The 24112-nt window shown below is 46.9% G+C and overlaps 1 protein-coding gene across 6 annotated transcripts in view; it reads right to left on the minus strand.

Moving 5' to 3' along the window:
• The window catches only part of SYK (spleen associated tyrosine kinase), a 109460-nt gene that overhangs the window by 46474 nt on the left and 38874 nt on the right, over positions 1-24112 (minus strand). For 4 of the 6 annotated variants that reach the window (XM_019966624.2, XM_019966623.2, XM_070795179.1 and 1 more), the window contains exons 2-3: positions 10986-11414; positions 8533-8693 (exon numbers count right to left, since the gene is read on the minus strand). In XM_019966624.2, the coding sequence (XP_019822183.1) occupies positions 8533-8693; positions 10986-11387 (563 nt within the window). In that variant the 5' untranslated portion in view covers positions 11388-11414. Of the gene's footprint in view, positions 1-8532; positions 8694-10985; positions 11415-18319; positions 18360-18757; positions 18911-24112 lie in introns of those variants that run through there. The other 2 variants (XM_070795177.1, XM_070795178.1) reach the window with 2 other exon arrangements.

Raw genomic sequence — 24112 nt, forward strand, 5'->3', positions numbered from 1 at the left:
GACAGCCCAACTGGTTTGACCCTGAAGACTTGACCTGGCAGTGCTCAAACCCACCACTCTCCTGGGATCTCTATTTCAATCCCCTCTACCTCCCAGCCCCATGGCAATGCTGGCCTGGCATTCACCAGGCATTTCCAAAAATAAGACCTGCAGTCAGCACCTGCAACCCATCCCTTTCCTTCCACCGTTCTCGCCCAGCAGCTCTGGGTACAGTTGCCCAGCACTTGTCCCACTGTGCCTTTTCCTCCCTCCTGATGGAGGAGGTCAGGCCTGCCTTTTCACCATCTCGTGCGTGTGTGCATGCTAAGTCGCTTCAGTCATGTCCGACACTTTTCGACCCTGTGGATTATAGCCACCAGGCTCCTCTGTCCATGGGATTCTCCAGGCAAGAATACTGGTGTGGGTTGCCATACCCTCCTCCAGGGAATCTTACCAACTCTGGGATCAAACTTGCATCTCTTATGTCTCCTGCACTCGCAGGTGGGTTCTTTACCACTGGTGCCCCCTGAGAAGCCTCAGCTAAATCTAATCAGCCAGTTTAAGGATCATTTGGCAAATCCTACACTTAGTGCAAAAAGGATGACCATCTGGCCTGAGACAGTCCTGTTATCTTCTGCTATACCCCTTTCCATCTTGTCATTGGCCCCTTCTTACTCTCAAAGTGTCCTTGAGTGGACAGTCCATTCCCTGGCCCACCCCTTAGGATCTGGAGGGACTTCCAGTCTGGCCTGATGACCTCCCTGTCTGATGAGCTCCCTGTCACTCTTGCTTTGTTCCTGGCCAAGTCACACTCAGGTCACAATGTTGACCCCTAAGACATTGCACTGACACTTTCTCCTGCCCAGGACCACTTTCTTTTATTTTTCAAAACACAATATGCTGTTTAAATTAACATTTGGCTGTGTTGGGTCTTAGCTGAGGCAAGCAGACTTCTCCCTAGTGGTGGTGTGCAGGCAGTCGTCCTGCAGCATATGAGATTTTAGTACCTCAGCCAGGGATTGAACCAATAGCCCCTGCATTGGAGGGCAGATTCTTAACCACTGGGCCACCAAGGAAGTCCCCAGTTTCTTGTCTTTTCTTTCTCCACTAATTTTCTTCTCATTGCTCAGAGCACAGCTTAAACGTCCTTTTCCCCAGAAAGAGTCTTACCACTGAGCCCCTGTTCTGAGCTTTGGGGCTCCAGCTGAGAAGATGCCAGGCCCTGCCTTAGGCATTCATAATAAGTGGATTGATAGACAATAGACACGTGAAAAGAAATATAATAAAGATAATGCTTGAGAGTCAGTGTCCCTGGTATCATTAAATAGGAAGCCTGTGATGATGGGTGGGGCACATGACACATTTTGCAGCATGTCTTTCTAAATTTGACATCTTCCCCTAGGCTGTAAGGGCCTGCCTGATGGCTCAGCAGTTGAGAATCCACCTGCAATGCAGGAGATGCTGGAGACTCTGGTTCAGTTCCTGGGTCAGGAAGATCCCCTGGAGGAGAAAATGGCAATCCGCTCCAGTATTCTTGCCTGGAGAATCCCATGACCAGAGGAGGCAGGGGGACCACAGTCCATGGGGCTGCAAAGAACTGGACATGACTGAAGCAACAATATGCAGTTAGGCAAGCACGGTATGGGCAGGGATCAAAGTCTATCTCGTTTGTCACGGTGCTGTCACAATGCCTGGTATATATCTGGTGCAATTCATTATTCTGTGGAATGAAAGGCTATTTTTTAAACAGCATACTTCTGTTTAAAGTCAGACAATAAGAACCATAGTGAAAATGGCATTGGCGACTTACTGGTGTGATGATTCCTTTGATAGATCTAAACTACTACCTTCTCTGTGCAAGGTTAATTCAGCCATTTGGAGAAGCCACCATCTGTGTGTTTTAAAGGTCACTGAACTCCCTCCCGACTCTTTAAGACTTGCAAGGATCTTTAGCCAAAAACAATAAAATGTTTACCTGGAGACTAAATACAAAGAAAGTGACAATTCCATTGTTTTATATTTGCAGAACATGGCATGGGTGGAGCATTTTTGTTCTGAGATAGCTTCCATGATGACATGAAGGGGCCAGCACCTTACATTTCAACAGACATGATGTGCTCTTGGGGGCAGCCTGTGTGAGAGCTCTGAGCTGCCCTGCATGAACCACGTGGTGAGATATTTATACACGAGATGGTCAGAGGCCTGTTGACCACAGCCCATCCCCATAGGCTCATCTGGCCCAAGCAAGGTCCAGCAGTGTGACCACATGGCCTTAGAGTTTTATATAATTTGTAAAAGTTATTTCATCATAGCCAGAGAAGACCGCTCTCTCTTCCACTCCAACTTCCTTTCCCAGAGTTGAGAGTAATCCTAAAAATGGACATGCATTACTTAGAATGAGTTGTGACCCAAGAGGAAGGACCAAGTTTTCTTTTTTCAATATGCAGGAAATATTGCCAAATTATTGTTAAATGAAGAGGCAACCAAGCACTATGCAGTCAAAAGACGCAGAAAATAAAAAGTGCTATAGACACATGTCAGGCACTTAACTAAAAAAATTATATTACTTTTCAAAATTTTGTATGTCTGAAGTATTTACCAGTTTTTTAGAAGCTTGCAATTCATTGTGATTTTTCTCTGACTCTAAAATACTGTATTTTGTACCTAATTTTGTGTTCTTTTTAAAGAAGATCTACAAATTATACAGGCTTTGAACCCCACCAATTCTGGATCTTTCCTTTTGGGGAGAGGATACACATTTTTTGTAAAGTAAGCTTTGTTTCCCTTTCCTAACAAACTCATTTTGTAGTCACACCTGAGCTGTGACTAATCTCTCAAAATCGCAAACCATGCTGTCAAATGAGGCCTCAGAGAGCCGAGGGGATACATTCTCAACATAGCCTGTCCACTCTGCCTCTGTCCCCGGTGTCATGAAAGAGGCAGAGCTCTGGCCGCCATTCACAGGACCTGGCTGGGGGTCCCTAGATGGTCCTTGGCCATCTAGACCCCAGACATGGACAAGTACCTTAGAACACCACACCTGGAGAGCTTAAACAACTGACATTTCTTTCTCATAGTGCTGGAGTAGAATTCTCAGATCAAGATGATGGTCCTAACTGCATAACACAGGAACTGTGTTCCATGTTATGAGGCAGCCTGGGGGCGGGGGCGGTGTCTGGGGGAGAACGGATACATGTATATGTACGGCTGAGTCCCTTTGCTGTCCACCTGAAACTGTCACAACATTGCTAATTGACTAGACTTCAATACAAAATAAAACGTTTCTTAAAAAGATGCTGATTGAGCCCATGTCTCGTGACAGCCTGTTTCCTGGCTTGTAGACCATCATCATCTGGCTGTACACTCACATACATGACCTTGCCTCAGTGTGCGCAGGCAGAGAAAGTCCTGTCTCCTCCTTTTCGTATGCAATCCCATCATGGGGACCCATCTTTGTGGCTTTGTCTAAACCTAATCATCTCCCAAAGCCCCCACCTCCAAATTTCTTACACTGGGGGCTTGGGCTTCGACATATGAATCTGTGGGGACACAGCATTCAGCCCATTATAGCAGGTGATGAAAAGCTACCTCTAGAAATGCCGCAGGTGACTGTGGGGGTGGGGGGTTCTGTAGACCACATTGTCTATTCCCTCTGTAGAGAGCCTTTATGCTTACATCCATTATTATCCAAGGACAGTATAATGTCTATCTTGGCCACTCCATAAAGCCACTCCTGAGCAGCCCCAGCAGCGCTGTGTGGATAGGAGACAAGGCAGAGAGTGGGCATTCTGAGTGACACACCCTGGCACCATGCCTTACATGGGGAGAGCAGTGGGGCTTGGGGCCTGGGAGAGGCCCTGGAAATGGATTTTGCTGCTGCTTCTTCTCAGGCTATGGTTTTTCCAGTAGTCATGTATGGATATAAGAGTTGGACCATAAAGAAGGCTGAGTGCCAAAGAACTGATGCTTTTGAACTATGGTTCAAAAGAGAAGACTCTTAAGAGCCCTTTGGACAGCAAGGAGATCAAACCAGTCCATCCTAAAGGAAATCAACCCTGAATATTCATGGGAAGGACTGATAATAAAGCTCCAATACTTTAGTCACCTGATGCAAAGAGCCAACTCACTGGAAAAGATCCTGATTCTGGGAAAGACTGAAGGCAGGAGAAGGGGGTGACAGAGAATAAGATGGTTGGATGGCATCATTGACTCAATGGACATGAGTTTGAGCAAACTCTGGGAGATAGTGAGGACAGGGAAGCCTGGAGTGCTACAGTCCATGGGGTTGCAGAGAGTCAGACATGACTGAGCAACTGAACGATAGCAATATCTCCGTCCAAACACATCAGAGACCCTAAATTCCAGCCCTCATCTCCTCTTTGCCTGACAGTCCTGGGCAAGTTCCCTTGTGCCTAAGTCCTTGCTGCTGCTGCTAAGTCACTTCAGTTGTGTCCAACTCTGTGTGACCCCATAGACAGCAGCCCACCAGGCTCCCCCATCCCTGGGATTCTCCAGGCAAGAACATTGGAGTGGGTTGCCATTTCCTTCTCCAGTGCATGAAAGTGAAAAGTGAAAGTGAAGTCGCTCATTGTGTCTGACTCTTAGCGACCCCATGGACCGCAGCCTACCAGGCTCCTCCATCCATGGGATTTTCCAGGCAAGAGTACTGGAGTGGGGTTGCCATTGCCTTCTCCACCTAAGTCCTTGATTGAAAATGAAAGGATTTAGACCATTAGCAGTGAGGTCCCTCTTGGCTCAGAAGTTCTGCCACCACAAATGTACTTCATACCATAATTCAAGAAGAGGAAAAACTACAATCTGAATTGGCCAGATTCCCCAGACACAATCATCTCAACAGTTAAGAGTCTTTGGACCATACCTTCTGCATTTTAAACTGAATTAGAGAGGATTTATAACCTCATTTAGGTCTCAGACATTTTAAGATATGGTTTCTGTGGGTGGCAAGAAAACTGTTTTTCTACGATGAAGGCTGGGGATCTGCTTCATTGAACCACAATGCAGACCAGAGCTTCCAGAGTGAATCTAATATTTTCATACTTGATTCTCCAAGATATTCCTAAATGGAAACTTTCAACATTAGCCATGGGTGTCCCTTGGCCTTTTATCCTATGTTCATTAATGACTCAACATCCACTTATATGTATTAACCTTCTATGAAGTACTTAACATTACGTGTGACCTATTCATGCGCTATCCATGTATGTATGAGTTGCTCAGTCATGTCTGACTCTTTTTGACCCCATGGACTGTAGCCCACAAGGCTCCTTTGTCCCTGGGATTCTCCAGGTAAGAACACTGGAGTGGATAGCCATTCCTTTCCCCAGGGGGTCTTCCTGACCCAGGGATTGAACCCGTGTCCCTGCATTGCAGGCAGATTCTTTACTGTCTGAGCCACAACGAAGCCCATTATTAGGAATCACAGAGGATGGGTTCTGTTTCTGAATCTGAAAACCTCCTACATTCTCAACATCTTCCATGTGCTGTGGGCGTGTTCCAGGTAAGATCTGCCAGTCTTGGCAAGTCTTAGACAGGGTGGCACAGGAAACAAGCACCTCTGAGCTGGTATGAAGAGGTTGGTGGTGGTATAAGAAGCACATGGTGGTCATGGGCGGCCAACTGGAGTCAAACCATGTCCAGAGGGCTGGGAATGGACCTGCATAAGAACTGCAAGTAATGATGAGCTGGATCATCAGCCCTGAGTGATAAAATCAAGCAGCAAGATGAGATTGGACAAGGAATTGTAAACATTAGGGTAAGAGAAGGTTGGTGCTGAAATTGGCCTCTTCCCCAGGGTCACTGGGGACAAGAGAGGAAGCAAATGAACTGCTGCTCCCAATAATAAGGACCCGAATGCACAGGAGAGACACAGAGCCCAGCCACGCTGGTGCAGCCACCACACCCATGTCACTCCCCCTTCCAACATTCATTAAAGGCAGTTCTTGTGCTCAGACATGAGAAGGTGAAGGCCTTGAAATCTCTGCAGAAAAATGGACATCATACTTCGGTTTAAATGTATATAATCGCACACAAGTGGGCCTGGTGAGCCTGCTCATTTTTGTTCCTCTGCACTGGCTCTTTCTACACCCAGCCAGATGGGTCCCCATGAACTTCAATTGTATCTGCCCTAACATCTCCCCAAAAGTAGATGTACTGATTTGCCCAAAGAAAAGTCTTCTTAATACTGGAGAGCCTGCAGTGGCCTGGCCCCTATCCTCCATCTGTACCCCCCACACTCTGTACCATCCACAGTGGCCTCATGGTGGCCTCACTCTCCGAGCACACTCCTGCCTCTGGGAACCCACACAGGCTTTTCCCTCAATCAGGATGGCTCCTGGCTGCCCTCAGGTCTCTGCTCAAATGTCTCCTTCATAGCAAGGCCCCTCCTGATTACCCAGCATAAAACAGAATCCCAGACCGCCAATCACAGCAAGTTCTAGTCCCTTCCTTAAATGCGCCAATGCCCTGGGCAGCCCTTGTTCAATTGTTCAGTGTCTACTTCTGCCAGTGAGATGTGGACTTCACAAGGCAGAGATCTCCATCTCCAAAGTCCAAGATGGAGTCAACATCTAGATCCTCACACAACTCTGAAAGTGTAGTCACTCAGGCATGTCCTACTCTTTGTGACCCCATGGACTGTAACCCACCAGGCTCCTCTGTCCATGGGGTTCTCCAGGCAAGAATACTGGAGTGGGTAGCCATTCCCTCCTCCAGTGGATCATCTTGATCCAGGGATCGAACCCAGGTCTCCTGCATTTCAGGCAGATTCTTTACCATCTGAACCATGAGGGAAGCCCAAGAACACACACAGCTGTGGACACTGGTAAATGCTGGTCCACAGATGGACAAGTTCATTTAAATGATGGGAAAGTGTGGAGGAGACACATTCTTTAGGGAAACCTGAATGAGGCCCGAGAAGATTCAGTAGGAAGGACTCCATAGCTGTGGGGCTGTTCCACGGTGGGTGTCCCCTGCAGCACCCCCTTGTCTAGGTCGGAAGAAGGCAGCCTCCTTGAGTGCAGCTGTTCCCCAGTGAGCCTGAGAGCAAGCTTCTGAACTGGCAAGAAGGCAGGAGGCCTTGCTGTCTGGATAATACAACTTAGGGCTGACTTAAACCACAGGCGGCCATAGGCCCAGTCCCATGACACGTGTGTTGGAAATTACTCTTAAGAAGGTGGTAAAAGTCCAAACCTCATGGGAAATGAGCCAAGAGGTGCCACACTGAGGGGAAAATGTCTTCCTGCTCCAGGATCTCTACCAGTGGCTGTTATTGCATCCACTAAGTATCATCCCAGTTACCTTGTATGCCCACTCGGGCTGCTCTATGCTTGCTTTTAGGATCACTTTTTAAAAAAAGTATTGTGTTTAAGATCACCTCACCTCTTAAATAAAAGGGATTATGGTAAAGTCGGGTTTCCCTGGTGGCTCAGATGGTAAAGAATCTGCCTGCAGTGCAGGAGATTGGGGTTTGATTCCTGGATGGGGAAGATTCCCTGGAGAAGGGAATGGCTACCCACTCCAGTATTCTTGCCTGGAGAATTTCATGGATGGAGGAGCCTGGTGGGCTGTAGTCCAAAGGGTTGCAAAGAGTTGGACACAACCGAGCAACTAAATTTACTTTGATTCTTTAAATAGATGGATACTCAGAGAAAACACTTTTATTTATAGGAAAAATTTAAAACACCAGCTGGGTGTGTCTCCACATTCTTGGTTACAGGGCTAACACTGCTATGTAACTGTCCAAGGCCAGGATGGGGCACCTAGTCGGCACACACCCAGTCGGCTGTGATCACTGAGTAGCAACAAGCACAGGTGAGCATACCTCCATCCCCTTGGTCACAGCATCTCAGGGCAATGAGATCAACACCTGTTTGAGACAGCTCCTGGCCTTCTCTGGACCACCAACCCTGCCCTGAGGTGACCTGCATCTCCAGCAGCTCCAGGATTGAGGTGCACTGACCATTGAGAATAATAGTGAGCAGGGCTTGGGATGCACACCTCATTTCTGAGATTATGAGGCCAGAGTTCACACACCTGCTTGTGATCAAGTTCCTGAGCTAACCTTTCATATGAGTGACTATCAGAAAATTTTCTTTTCTATCTGCCCCATTGGCATATCTCTCCAAGTAAAAAGAGAAGCAAAGTCTGAGATCTTGGGGCAAATGTGAGCAAACATATTGCACTGTTTTTTAACATGGGTGGATGCATACTATTACACATCCCATGTTTGTCATTAAAAGCAGAATATGTGGCTGAAAAGATTCTCTTAACTAATGTCCCTCAGTGCCCAAGAAGAGGGTTCACTTTGGGGCCAGACTGAGCAAAACAAATGCTGAATTACATGAGATGGCTTCAATTTGAGATGTCATATGAAATTTGTCAATTTCATATGACAACCAACATGCGTGTCTCAGTTGATAGCACATGATCCCTCTCAGAGGTCACCAGGAGTTCAGGGGTGGGAGGGCTGAGTGACTCCTAACTGTCCAGGCAGGCCTGGTGCCAGTGACTGAAGGGAAAAGACACAATACTTACAAGAACTTTCCATTCGTCTTTGATCCTATCAGGACAATCTGCTCAGATTCATCCCGAGAGATTTTTCCATGGAACCAGGGCATTTTTTCATGAGCTGTGGTGGCTATCAGTTTCTCCAGCTGAGGTTTCTGGCTGATGATGGCCTGCTCAAGAGCTTGACCCTGTCACAAGGAGAGGAGATGGAGCCATAATAAGTGAAAGTGACAAGAAAGACACATGAAGCAGGTCCAATCTGGCCTAAGTCCTGAAAACGGTAAAATGAAATCACATCTGTTTGTTTGTTCATTCAATAAAGAAAGTTAATAGACCTTGCATGTTAAAGTATCTTCAAGTGTATAACTAACAAAATAGATTTTAGAATACAGAGGCTGGCCTTTGCAAAGACACATCGGGCTTTAAAAACCATCAGGAATAATCCATGAAGTCTAGAGAATGGGCCTCCTGCCCTCTCTCAATCAATCACCTCCTAGAACTGTTTTATATTAGACCCTGATCATTTAATGATAATCTGGAAGACTTAAGATGTGTGCAAGCAAAGAGACATGCTTTTTTTCTGTCTTCCCCTAAAAGGCTTCACGCTAAGTGTTTACACATACTGCTGCCTGTAACTGCAGATGTGGTCACAGAAAAAAGAGATAAATCTTGACAATGCAGAAATGACAACATGGAAAACAAGAATGAGAAGGAGGCTGACAGCTGGGTGAATTAACTTCCTAATCATACTTAGTGGCAGAGAAATAGATACCTATTACAGTAGTAAATGAAGAACACAAGTCGATGATTCAAAGTTATAAAAAGAACCAGAAGAAGTGAAAATAAAAACATAACCAACCCCTGAGGTGAGGGAAAAGAGGAGGGGAGGTAGAAGAGAAGGTGAATCTGAACATTTTGTCATGCTTCATGATGGGAGGAAAAACAAAAGCAGTAATAGCTACATACAAAGGAGGTAACCGGTTCAAAGTTAGCAAAGGGCAAAAGCAACAGAGTGTGGAATACTACTCAGCCACAATAAAGAAGGGACCACTGACACATAACTGGCTCACAAATGTGTTATACTGGGTGTGAGCAACCAGTCTGAAAAGGCTACATGCTGTGTGAGTCCATTTGCATGACATTCTGGACAAGGCAAAACTATAGGGACAGAAATCAGGTAAGGGGTTGCCAGGGGCTGGAGTGGGGGGTGGTCCTGAGGGTGCTTGATGGGTGATGGACCTGTTGTGTATCTTGATTGGGGCTGGGGATGGGGCTACGTGATGTCACCTGTTTGTTAAAAAAAAAATCATAGAACTGTACACTCAAAAGGGATGAATTTTCATAGTGTGTAAATTATACCTCACTGATTAAAAGAGTAAAAGGATGGTCTAAGTCTTGGTGCCAGGGACCAGTTTCGTGGAACATAATTTGTCCACTGACCTCATGGGGGATGGTTTCTGGATGATTCAGTCACATTACAGTTATGGTGAGCTTTATTTCTGGTATTACCACAACAGCTCCACCTCAGATCATCAAGCACTGGATCCTGGAGGACCCCTGGTATAAATCATATCCAATAAATACTAGTGAAAAATATAGAATCCATCGTATTGGTCTGCAAGACTGAATTCAGTGCAGAGCATATTATAGGAGTAAAGGAGTGAGTGGATAGAATCTTCAAAAAGCCTTTATTGTTATCCACCTGTATATATAAAAAGCATACATTCAAAAAGTGCAAGGAAATGGTTCAACACGTGAGTCCGATCAGAAGACTGTCAACCAGCCTGGAGCCTCCTGGTACCAAGTGCTATGGAGAGTGTGGTGGGAATGTAAGTTGTCACAACCTCCGGGACCTTTTTGGATGACAACCTGTCATCACATCCAAATCCCTCACTGTGTTCAATCCAACCAGTTTGGGGTTACCCTGCTGATATTGATAAAAGGTTAGGAGAATGTTAGGGGGGGCACTGTTTATAAACAATGAAGGTGTCTACCAATATGTGCTAGTAAAATGAATTATAGTCCACAGGAGGGACTATCAGATGGCCAGTAAGGGGCTGATTTAGCTGTGTGCTTGTTGACATGGAAAATTCTGGAAGAGATGTTAGGAAGGGGTACAATCAAGTGCCAATCAGTGTGTTCAGTATGACCCTCTTAGGTAAATAAAAACAAGTATTTGCCCAGTGATCCTGCTTTGAAAGGGCCCAGCATGAATTGGGTGACAGTGGTTTCCTGTGGTGGAGAAACCCACATTGCTGGCACAAAGGGGCCCACCCTCTCAAGCGTGACCACAAAAGAGGAAAGGCTGCCTTCTTGGAGTGAGACATTTGGGGGCCCATGTTGATGACTAAGGAGAAGGTTGCTTATCTGAAGCACCACTGCATAGCTCTTATGCAACTGGGTGCCCGTGTGGAATTCCAGGGCCCCTGTGAGCAATAAGACCCTTCATCACACCTGCCAGAGGACTGCCCGCCACCCACCTGTAGGTTCCATGTCTGTTTCACGTATTCTCGGATGAGGTTCTCCTTCAAGTCCTCAAAGGGTCCAGTCTTGGGCTGCACCCCCGGCGGCCGGTTGAAGGGCTTCTTGAGGAGGCAGACGAGGCCATCCAGCTCCTGGGTGTGGTAGTGGCAGAGCTCGGCTGGACTGCCATGGGCCCGGCCACCCGTGATGGCATAGGTGCCATTCAGCTCCCTCTCGATGGTGTAGTGATGTGCCTTTCTGTCGTGTGCCACTGACAGGGCAAAGCCACCCAGGTAGTTGCGGCTCTGGCGCAGCAGGTAGAGCCCATCGCTCATGCCCCCCTGGACCAGGTAGTCTTCCGCCTCCTCCCGAGTGATGTTGCCGAAGAAGAAGGGCAGGTTGTTGGCGCCGTCACCCATGCCTGCGCCTTTCCTTCAGGTGTCCACCTGGCAAAACAGAGATCAGGCAGTGGTCAAGACCCGAATGGCAAGGCATTGTTAGAGGACCCACCCTCCAGCCCTGGAGGAAAGTCCTCCAGTCAGCGGGATGCTCTTCCTTCTGGGACTTGGGTCTAGAGCCCGAGCTAATCTGCCCTCTTCCTTTCTGCCCACATAACCATTAGATTTTCAAACACATCCTCTCAATATTGAACCAAAAAACAGCATTGGACCAATGTAGCCAAATCAAGCTCTCTGTCTCTCTTTTTTCTTGTTGTTGTTGTAAACAAAGAATTATAAGAGACAAACTAAAAAGAGAAGTTATCCTGCAAAATAAGACTCAGGAGCTCTCACTCCGGTCACGGGGACATAGGGACAGGACCCAGAGGAGTCCATTGCTCTCTGGAGATGGAGATGACTGTCAAGACCACTCATGTTGGTCAGTTACCTGCAGTGAAGATGTTACTGGACTCCTTTTACATAAACACTGAGGGACTACTGTGTCATATACTGTAGTTGGACCCCAGAGAGCTGAGCACTGGCCATGTTTATATATCACATCAAACCTTTGGGTGGGAGGTAGGACAGGCAAGCAGTTGCCCTGAGGCATGAAAAGTGTCATCCTCCTGAAACCCCAGGCCTCACTAACATGCAGACCCCTCCCTGCTCTCCTCCATACCACTTCCTGGCACCCACCTTGTACCAAACACATGGCTGATATTGAACACATCGTGTAGGTTCCACATTTGATAAAGACATCTGTCACAAAAAAGCTACCTCTTGCACTAAACAGACACACACTTCAGAAGAGAAATGTGAAGATGATTTGACAGGAAGATTGTTTGATCAGTTGTGGTTGTAGATGAGAAGAATCTAAATTACCAGTCTAAAAAGTATACAAAAGGGTAATCCAAAAGCGGCTTGTCGTCAATGGAAAAGTATCTAGATGACTACATCTGTACACTGAGAGAGCAAAGCACACACCCCTTCATGTTACACACGCACACACCCGACACTTTCAGAGACGCAGATACACAAACACCTGTACGCACACATGATTACATGAAACAGTTTCTTCTCAATAGGAATTACCTTAAAAGGACCATAGAACATAATACCTGCCTGGTAGAGGTAAAAATTTTCTCCAGGTAATATTGCCAAATCAATATTTCTCAGTGAGCACCTCCCCCTCTCCCCGAAAAAGAGATAGGTTTTATTATAATTTGGTTGTAAAAATAATTTTCTTGCTTACTTCTCTTAATATTTGACTATCATTATTTTTTCTTTGTGGAAGTTTCTAAACATTCATTGTTCAGCAAGGTTTTGTTTTCTCTTAAAAGTACAGCTCATATTTTCTCTTAAGGCAAAGACATCTGCTATTAACCAAAAGCACTCTCTGGAAAGACAGTGAGTAGACATGTCTTTCCAGAACAATATTTCTCTTCTGCTTCTTTCTCCTTCTCAGGCTAAGTCTCCTTCACAGACGTCTGTGCCGTCTGTGTTACAACTTCAGCCCCCTCTCCACGGTGATGGCCCTCGCACTCCTTTCTCATGCTCTGCTCTGTTCTTGCAATGGGGCTTTCAGGTCCTCACCTGCCATGTGTTGTGGGCCCCCCTGCCTTTCCAACTCCTGTCCCCTGCAGCCCATCAGTTTTCCAGCTTCCATGTGCCTGCACATCACCTGAACTCCGTTAAGAGCAGGGACCAGCCTCGCTGCAGTGCCAGCAATCTGGGTGATGTCGAAGCTGGCTCTGACTGCATCTGAGGCTGCGATTTCCATGTACCTCTTGCCTACCTTTCAAAGCCCAGGCGTTACCCCAGCCAGGAACCCACAGCCTTTGAGAATACTTGTTTTTCTCTTGGGCTTGTGTTTCAAGTGGCTTTGGCAAGTGTTCTGTTTCTCTGTATCCCTTATACATGTATGTAAAATTGCTTCCGTCGTGTCCAATTCTTTGACACCCTCTGGATTGTAGCCCTCCAGGCTCCTCTGTCCATGGGATTCTCCAGGCAAGAATACTGGAGTGGGTTGCCATGCCCTCCTCCAGGGGATCTTCTTGACCCAGGGATTGAACCTACATCTCATGTTTCCAGCATTGGCAAGCATGTTATTTACCACTAGCGCCACCTGGGAAGCCCCCTGTATCTCTTCCCACTGGCTCTTTAACACATCTCCCCAACTGCACAGCTGTAAGCATCGCTGCCCTCCCCTTCCCCTCGAGGCTCTCCCCTCTTATTCCTGCTTCATCTGCCCCATATCCACACAGTTCCCTACAGCTCACCCTACCCCTCTCTTCCTGTCAGCTTCATTCCTAGCAGGCTCAGTCCACAGGCCATGGCTGCCCCCTCCTGTTTCCTGGCTCACATACTCCCTCTGCTTGGGTCACACACCATCTTGCATACCTGCCTCAGATGCACCCTTACTCTCGGCTGTTCCTACTTCTAGGGACTTTTTACAGAGCTGCCACCCAGCATTAGGCTCAACGAAAACCGTTAAGTCTTCAAAAACAATATTGTAAGTGTTAATAAGTATTTTTAATTTATATAAACCTTTAACCACTATCATTTTTAAAATTCATCAGTTTGCCACTAACATTTACATCAGTGCTGGCCTTCTGCTGTGAATCCCACATTGAAGTGACTGAATGCGACAAGACAGGAGACAGGCAGTAAGGCAGCCTGCCAGGCCCATCCTCCAGGCCCCAAGTGGGAGGCTCCTGAATGGCTCCGATGGAGCATGGCAGGCTCAGCCTCAGCAGGTGGCACTTCTCTGGCTTCCCTGGGAGAGCAAAGCCTGGCTGCCCTCAGTGTGAGCAGTGTCTGGCCGAGTAGCCCTTTTCTGATGGTGTGATTTCCTGTGCTGGAGGTGACACTGGGTGAGGGCCTGACGAAGATGCACTGGACCATTGCTCTTGGTGGTGGTTTTGACAGTAGAGATGGTTTATTGCAAGGACAGCTTAAGGAAGATTCTTGGGCTATTTAATTTGGAGGGTGAACAACATCTGGGATGCTCTTCTTATGCCTTCTTCAGACAGGTCCCACCAGCACCCACCTGACACCTTCTCCATAGCACAGGTTGTGGTGACGGGCGATGGTCACCTCAGCTGTAGCCACTGTGCCCAGAAGCTGCATCCCCACCCTGCTGTTCTCAGCCCTGCTCCTCAGACAGTAGCTCTCGTTCACTTTGCTAAAGCGGTACAGACAGCTCCTTCCCTGCTTCGATGCTCCCCTCTCCGCCTGCACTCTCTCACAGGAACTGCTTGAATCTATTGCCCTGGACCCCAGGGGAAATCTGTAGCTCAAACTCTGTTTAACACCCACTAGAATAATATGCCTTCCAGGGTAATAGGATAATATCCCTGGGTCTTCCCAGTGGTGCAGTGGTAAAGAATCCATGCAGAAGGTGCAAGAGATGCGGGTTCTACCCCAGGGTGAGGAAGATCCACTTGAAGGAGAAAATGGCAACCAATTCCAGTCTTCTTGCCTGGGAAATTCCATGGACAGAGGAGCCTGGTGGGCTACAGCCCATGGGGCCACAAAGAGTCAAATACGACTGAGTGACTAAATAACAACAAGGGTAATATTCTCCTCGACAGTGCCTAGAACTTGCTACCTGTTTTTTGTCTATTTCAACTTTCCCAGTTATTTTTTGCCATGTGTGAAACCACTTTATTCTAAAGTTCAAAAATTGGGAAACGAAAAAGGCCATTGGTCTCCATGGACCAGGCCCTTCTGCTGCTGCTGCTGCTGCTGCTGCTAAGTCGCTTGTCGTGTCCAACTCTGTGCGATCCCATAGATGGCAGCCCATCAGGCTCCACTGTCCCTGGGGTTCTCCAGGCAAGAACACTGGAGTGGGTTGTCATTTCCTTCTCCACCAGGCCCTTCAACTCCTCCCAAACACCCCCATCACCTCAGCTGGTGCATACCTGCATAGGTAGCTCTTGAGTAAGGTGAGGCTTCATGCTATTACCAGATGAGAGCCTCGAAACATTGCAGCTCTGGGGAGAGTTGGATTGGGAGTTTGGGACTAGCGGATGCAAACTATTCTATGTAGAATGGATAAACAACAAGGCCCTATTGTATAGAACAGGGAACCATATTCAATGTCCTGTAGTAAACTATAATAAAAAAAGAAGATGAAAAAGAGTGTGTATATAAGTATAGCTGAATCACTTTGCTGTATACCTGAGGTTAATACGACATTGTAAATCAGCTACACTTCAACTTAAAGCAAAACCTCAAAACACTGCAGCATCATTGGCTCTTTGGGGCTTTTTTATGAGACACATTCAAGGTGAATTTCACACCAAGAAAATGTTTTATAACATGAAATAATGTTTTGTGATTCCTGGGGTAGCCCATTCCTCTTCCCAGCTTAAGTTGCTCTCCAGAGCACATCTCCATGGGTGACAACCTTTTAATATGTGGTAATCTGCTATTGAAGACAGATTCTTGTCTTGGTCCTCCCACCAGAGTGCCAGCTCTGGGAGGTGAGAAGAGAAAGATTTTGTTCACTGCCCTGTCCTGATGCCTGGAACAGCTCCTGGTATATGGCAGGTGGTCAAACTATTTGTTGACTAATAGGCATTGTGACTTAAGTGGAGACTCAAGTGGAGAAGGCAATGGCACCCCACTCCAGTACTCTTGCCTGGAAAATCCCATGGATGGAGGAGCCTGGTAGGCTTCAGTCCATGGGGTCGCTGAGTCGGACATGACTGAGCGACTTCACTTTCACTTTTCACTTTCATGCACTGGAGAAGGAAATGGCAACCCACTCTAGTGTTCTTGCCTGGAGAATCCCAGGGACAGCAGAGCCTGGTAAGCTGCTGTCTATGAGGTCGCACAGAGTCGAACACGACTGACGTGACTTAGCAGCAGCAGCAGGCATTGTGATGTTGTTGCTGTTTAGTTGCTAAGTCATGTTCGACTATTTGTGACCCCATGGATTGTAGCACACCAGGCTCCTCTGTCTATGGGATTTCCCAAGCAAAAATACTGGAGTGAGTTGCCATTTCCTTTCCCAAGGGATCTTCCCAACCCAGGGATCAAACCTGTGTCTCCTGCATTGACAGGTGGATTCTTTACTGCTGTGCCACCAGGGAAGCCCCAGGTATTATAATGGGAAGAACAAGTCTGACTCCATATTGGATCTATTTCTCTTTAACCTTTGTATTCTGTTGCTTTGGCTTTGAGCAGTCTCTAAAAGGATGCTGCCTATAGCTTAAGTAAAAGTTGTGTCTGACTCTTTTTGACCCCATGGACTATACAGTCCATGGAATTCTCCAGGCTAGAATACTTGGCTGGGTAACCATTCTCTTCTCCAGGGGATTTCCCAACCCAGGGATTGAACCCAGGTCTTCCTCATTGCAGGCAGATTCTTTACCAGCTGAGCTACAAGGGAAGCCCAATAGCTTAATGTACACATAATAACCCACCTCTGGGAACCCTACCTCCCATGCCTGAACATTAAGCTAAAATATCTTTGGTTAGCTCACAGGAAATATCCTGACCTGGTCAACCTGTGAATGACTACAGGAAAGAAGAAATTAGCACATCCCCTGCAGTCTGACCGGAACCAAGAAATATTTGCAACAACTTAGCGCCAACTTCTTTTTATCTTCTCACCGCCCCGCTTTGCTCTAGAAGAGAAACTAGCATCCAAACCCCAGCAAGATGGGGACAGTACTCCACCATCTTCTCGGTCTGAATAAAGCTGCTATTCCTTGTCCCTACACCTCGTGCTCAACTTATTGGCCTGCGGTGTGGCGATCTCGGGCTTGGTAACCGTATGATTAAGTGAAAGCAGCTTTCAAAATAATGTGTCCAGAGTAATCCAGTTTTGCTTTTAAAAGGTTGTATGTATGAAAGTACATAATAATATACAGCTGGAGAGTGGGAAAGGAGAGAGAAGGTCTGAGGGGACGGTGGGGATGGAGGAAGGGCTGTGGCTGGGTTTACTGGCCTCTTCTGTATTTTCTGTCAAAGCGTCCACTCTGCCCCCTCCTCTTCTGCCTACCATCCTCTGCCTGGCCTTTACTCCATGCTCCATGAATCTACTCTCACCAGTGTCATCAATCTTTACATGGCCAAACTCAAGGTCATTCCGAGGGCCCTGTCCTTCCTGATCTCCTGTTAGCAGTGGGTGCTGCCCAGAACCCACACTTTAGTGGGTCAGTCCCTCTGCTTGGCCAACTCCTCCCCCAACCATGGCTCCTTCCTTAGCTTACTCTGCAGCCCCGTGTGGGGTCTTCATCTGCGTCTTCTCCCTGCATATGGCCCCCCTGTGCCCATGGATCCCACATCCACCTCTCCTGGCTGAGCTTCTGAACTAAACACTGCTTATCTGATGCTTCCACTGAAAATCTAAAAGGCAACTCAACCTTCAGATGCCCAAAATGGGCTTTCAATTGCTCATGTATGGTATCCCTGAGCCTCTCTTAATTAAGAAAATGACATTAACTCTAACCAGTTGCTCAGGACAAGACCCTAAAGACTCAGGATCCCTCCCTTTCACTCATCATGCATGTTTAATCCACTCACTTGTTGCTTCTGTTTAGTTGCTAAATCATGTCTAGCTCTTCTGAAACTCCATAGACTGTACCCTGGCAGGCTTCTCTGTCCACGGGATTGTCTACGTAAGAATACTGGAGTGGATTGCCGTGCCCTCATCCAGGGATCTTCCCAACCTAGGGATGGAACCTGCGTCTCCTGCTTTGGCAGATTCTTTACCACTGAGCCACCTGGGAAGCCCAATCTGCTAACTAGATGATCTTATTTGCAAAGCAGAAATAGAGACACAGATACAGATAACAAACATATGGATACAAAGGAGAAAAGAGAAGGCAAGATGAACTGGGAGATTGAGATTAACATATATATGCCACAATATATAAAACAGATAAGTAATGAAAACCTACTGTATAGCTCAGGGAACTCTACTCAGGATTCTGTGGTCACCTAAACAGGGAGGAAATCCAAAAAAGAAGAGATACATGTATACACATAGTTGATTCATTCTGCTATATGTTAGAAACTAACACAACATTATAAATCAACTATACTTCACTAAAAATTAATTAAGAAAAAGAACATCTTTTCTTTCAGATGGGTCCAGCCCACCCAGTAATGTGTCCCCTTGGGAAACAGTGAGCTTCATTCAAAGACCAAAGGGGCTCCATCAAGGACTGGGGTCTCCATCAAGGACTCTTGAAGGAAGTTGGACCAGTTGATCTCCAGGAAGCTCTCATCAGTTTTCCTCTAAAAGGTATCCCAAAGTCATGGCTTCTCTTTGTTTCCCTTGACATTCCCTGGGTGGAATGTTCATCAGCTCTCGCTCATGCGAATGCAAATCTTACCTCGTCAGTTCCCCCTTCCGTCCGACCCTTCTTCTGGTCCACCGTGACGCCCCCCGCCAGCAGGCAGAAGCATCACCCTCTCTCAGACACATCCTCCTCCCCTGACCTTCAAAGTCTACTTGATTTGGCCCAAGCCTCTTCCTTCTCTTGCCCATTTGCCCATCTCACCCGTGCTCACCACATCCAGCCACGCCACCCTTCTTCCTGTCCTGGCCATGGCGCTTTCCCCCTGCACCCGCCCACCCCCTCCCACCACTGGCTGGTTTCCTCCTTCTCAAGCCTGTGGTCTCAGCTCATGTCACCTCCTCAGAGGGGTGATGCTGATGGCCGAGTCTAAGGTGGCTTCATGACCCCCTTTATCTTCATCTCCTGAAAAGGTTTATTTCCTGAATCCATTAACCACAAGCAGGCCCATGTATAATGTAAGCTCCAAGGTCTACAAACTGACCTGCAACCCCAACAGTTGACCCGCATCCTGAACACTTAGGGGCTTCCCAGGTGCTCACAAAATACCTAATAAAGGGAAATGCGTTGTTCACTCCTTTTTAGAGTTTCCACAGTGAATACATATTACTTTAGTATATAAACTCTCACTGTGCAGCTGCTGCTCTGCCCAGGTGGAGAGCATGGTGCCAGAGTGAGAGAACCTTGGAGAACACACGTCCAACCTCTTTCAAGATCCACACAATTCCATTTTGCCCAAGACCCTCTTAAGGGTGTAGCTGGCTTTGTGACACCACGGCCGAGATCTAAACACACAAATGCACAGGTCCCTCTGGAGCTGCTGTCAGCGGCCCATAGACGTGGCCCTGGCTGGCCTCAGCTCCTGGTAGCCATACTGGGCTACTGGCAAGTGAAAAGCTGCCCTATCGCATGTGATCAAAGCACGTCCTTCACTCTCTATTTACATACTAAGAAGGCTGCATGTGCCCAACTCATACTCTTTTGATTGGTATCACCCATTTCCATCTGTCACCTCTCAATGCATCAGCACCATGCTTCTCAATCTCATACACTTGACATTTGGGCCAGATCATTCTCTGCTCTGGGGCTTCTTATCAACTATAGGCCGGGTAGCAGGAATCCTGGCCTTTGCCAGTAATGCCAACAGCTTTCTCCCATCCCCCAATCACGAAAACCATCTCCAGACACTGCCAAAAGTTCCCTGGACACAGTCCCCAAATGTCCCCTGACTGGAAGTCATTGTGTTAATCATTAGGTCTGCCCACAAATCTGCGTGTTCTTTCCATTGCTACAGCATCTTCACCAATAAATTAGATAAATGAATATCCCACTCTCTCATTTATTACCATGATCACTCTGAGCACAGGACAGGGAGGGGTGGAAAGGAACAGAGCCCTGTGGAGGTAAGTGTGCCTTGACTCTGAAGGTGGCAGAGTCAGGGGTGCAGAGCAGAGCCTGAGCGCCATACAGGCTGGCATCCCATCCCAGTTCCTGATTCCCAGGCCCATTAGAGCCATAGTTCTGTACCTATGACAGTGGTGGCAGTAGCACCAAAGTCACCGTAACTCACTACAGTCACAAAGGATGGTGCGGGGGCTGCCCATGGCAACTGGGACTCCATGAACGGAGGCTCTGAATAAAAAACAAAAGGAATGGTTCGTGGCAGGATGGTGAAGGGGGAGGTATGGGCAGCCCGCACTTGAAAGGAGTGTGTGATGTGAGTGTGTATCTTTGTGTATGTGCATGTGCGCACACCACCCCCAACAGACATTCTCACACAAGGATGAGCGAAGCTCAAATTGAACCACAGACAATGATTCCTTACTTTAAATCCTGCCTAATCAGCTAAGGCTTCATCCTGCATTCAACGCCCTCGGAGGAGTTATCTCTAGAATAGAGACTATTTCATCACTGGGCTTTGATTCTGGCTACCTCACCTAAGGAGCCCCATCAGCAGCCCCGCCTTGAGCCAACAGAAACGGATTCCTGGGATAGATGATGAACCCCTGGAATCCGACGAGCATCCTCCTGACTGTCTCGTTCCATTTAAGCAGCACTGTGCTCTGCACTTCTGACATGTTACAATCTTCCCTTCCAACTAACCTCTCAAAGTCCATTTTCCCCAGTTCCAGCGCCAAGGCTGCCTGCACAACCTTTGCCCTTTACAATGCAATTAGCTTGGAAAATATCACTTGTGTAGTTCTAGCTTATCATACAGCAGTTTCATAGATTAAGAGGAATAGCCCATGCTTGTCATCATGAACACAATGTCTCAGATAAGTTTAGCAAAGTTAAAAGAAAAAGTCACCCTTCTAGGAGCAGCCTGCGTGCAAGGTTAGGTACAGCCGCTCACACCCAGGATAGCAGCTACAAAAGCTGTTTAGAACCTACAATTCAGGTGGAAGGAAATTTTTTCCCTAGCAGAGAACACTCGGAGTGAATTCAGCATGAGAAAGGAGGGCTGGGATCTGCACGCTCATCCACCTCAGCTTTTAAAACCTATTTTTTCCTTGTCTGCATCTTGAAAGCCATTAGAATAGATATTTCATAAGTGTCAGTGTGTTTCTGTATTGTTTCCTGTTGCCTAGAACAGAAAGTGTTAGTCACTCAGTTGTGTCTGACTCTTTGTGACCCCATGGACTGTAGCCCACCAGGATCCTTGGTCCATGGAATTCTCCATACAAGAATACTAGAGTGGGTTTTGCTTGCCACTAGAGGGATCTTTCCAGGGATCCTTCCAACCCAGGGATCAAACCTGAGTCTTCCACATTGCAGGCAGATTCTTTACCATCTGAGGCACCAGGGAAGCCCTGTCTAGAACAGAGACACCCCTAAAAATGGGCTTCCACCTTGCAAAGCTTGGTGGAAAATTAGAATGTATACGTGGCAGCCAGTCTACATGATGGCTCCACAGATCCTTTCCAGCCCTCCTACCCTGACTGACGGCTGACTGCACAGTGATAATGTGTGATGCCTGAGGCTAGTCTATAAAGGCCTTTACAATTTTCCCGTTTCTGGATCACTCACCCTGGGGAAAAAGAAGTGACAGTGTTAGTCACTCAGTTGTGTCTGACTCTTTGGAACCCCACGGACTAGAGCCTGCCAAGCTCCTCTGTCCATGGAATTCTCCAGGCAAAAATATTTGAGTGGGTCACCAATCCCCTCTCCAGGGGATCTTCCTGACCCAGGGATTGAACCCACACAGATTCTTTACCATCTGAGCCACCAGGGAAGTCCCAATCTGGGGAAAGCCAGATACCGAGTCATGAGGATGCTCAAGGAGCTCTTTGGGGAACTGAGACCTCCAGCCAACAGCCAGCATGGACTTGCCAGGAGGGAAAGCCACCTCAGAAGAGGGTCCTCCAGGCCCCGATGGGCTTTCAGACAATGCAGCACTTGTGACTGCAGCCTCACAGGAGACCGTGAGCCAGGCCAGGCCACCTCAAAACCAGACCCACAGACACTGTGAGGGTTACTACATGATTATTGCTGTTTTAAGCTGCTAAGCTGAGGGAAATCTGTTGTAGAACAACAGATCACTAATACAGCACGTGGAATAGGGTCAGATGAGAGGAACAAAGCTGCTTCATAAATATTTGAATGACTTGTTGACGAACAAGGCCCCAGGTCTTGGACTGAGTAAGGGAAGTACCTAGAGGCTAGATTCTGGCAGAGTCAGAATAAAACTTCCAGGTATTGAGGACGGAAGAGATGAACCCCTAAGGTCAGGAGGGAGGGAACTGAGATACACGTACCTAGTGAGTGCCCCTAGGAACTGCCACCCCAGTCTGTCTTCCTCTATCCCCACTTCTACACACTGAAGACCATCAGAGGCACTGACCCCAAGCCCTGCAAAGGCCTTGGTATCCAAGCCTGGAAACTGGGATCAGAGGCAGACGCTAAAGTTGAGAGTAAGTTACTGTCTCTGACAACATTGTAACTCACTCACTTTCATAGCATCCTTTCCTTCCCTTCTTCCTCCTCTCTCTATCATGTCAATATTGCTACCCTTGGCTCTATTCTCTTTTCATCCAATGCATGAAACAAACCATAGTTGACTGTCATTATTTGTGACTAGTTATGTTCTATGGTGGTGCTAGTGGTAAAGAACCCACCTGCCAATGCAGGAAATGTATGAGACACAAGTTTGATCCCTGGGTTGGGAAGATCCTCTGGAGAAGGGAATGGCAACCTACTCCAGTATTTTTGCCTGCAGAATCCCATGGACAGAGGAGACTGGCAGGCTACAGTCTACAGAGTCGCAAAGAGTCAGACACGACTGAAGCAACTTAGCGTGCATATATATGTTCTATATAGGTGTTGTGAACAATGAATTTTCAAATGCTGAACTATTGCTCATACAGAAAGATTGGGTTGGGTTCTTTTGAGCCTCTGATCCATGATATTTTTGTCAACAGATCAATACATAATTTCATTTTATGTGTGTTCCTGTTTAAAGAAACTCATTTCGTATATATGATTGACATCAACAGCTCACTCATGGCCAACAACCCTATAATTTATGCCTGAGGGAAGCTTATCTAGTGTGTGTTTTCTCCATAAGTCACTTAATAGCCTTCTTGCCCTTAGAAATACCAGACAGCACTTCAGCACTATGCTTGGGGCCCTTTTAAACAACAACAACAAAAACACACAAAAATATACAAAAAACATGGCACTAAAGAGACTATGGAAAGGATACCTGTTTGCAGGATGAGCTGAGACAAGAGGACAGAGTGACCCTTCATTCAACCTCAGCTGGGAACGACTTGAGTGACTCACATTTTTCCCTGTCCTGTGCATGTAGACCAATGACCACAAAATCAAAGTGAGTATTGATGTAGGGGTTGCAAATCTATTTTAGCAAGAAGGTGAATTTGTAAAAATGGAATCCATGAATAATGAGGATCGGCTATGTGTGACTCTCCTCCACTCTCTCCCACTTGCCCCGAAGAGCCTCCACTTCATGGGTAGAAACACAATGATGCCTTGGTATAAGGGATTTGCTGGTAGCTCAGTGGTAAAGAATCTGCATGTAATGCGGCAGACTCAGGTTTGATCCCTGGGTCAGGAAGATCCTCTGGTGTAGGAAATGGCAACTCATTCCAATATTCTTGCCTAGGAAATCACATGGACAGAGGAGCCTGGTGGGTTGCAGTCCTTGGGATCACAAGAGTGAGATATGACTTAGTGCATAAACAGTAGCAACATAAGATTGTGTACTTAAATGTATTATTCTTGTTTTCTAAATCTGTGTTCATTTCAGTGCTTTTAAACTTGATGTAGAACTAGAAGAGGTAGCCTACATCTTTGTAATTTAAAAAATTTTAATTTTATCTTTTAGAGTGTGGAATATTTTTATTGATCATAATGTCTATCTTAATCATAGAT

The sequence above is a fragment of the Bos indicus genome, chromosome 8 (genome assembly GCF_029378745.1).
Source record: "Bos indicus isolate NIAB-ARS_2022 breed Sahiwal x Tharparkar chromosome 8, NIAB-ARS_B.indTharparkar_mat_pri_1.0, whole genome shotgun sequence".
Classification (NCBI taxonomy): domain Eukaryota; kingdom Metazoa; phylum Chordata; class Mammalia; order Artiodactyla; family Bovidae; genus Bos; species Bos indicus.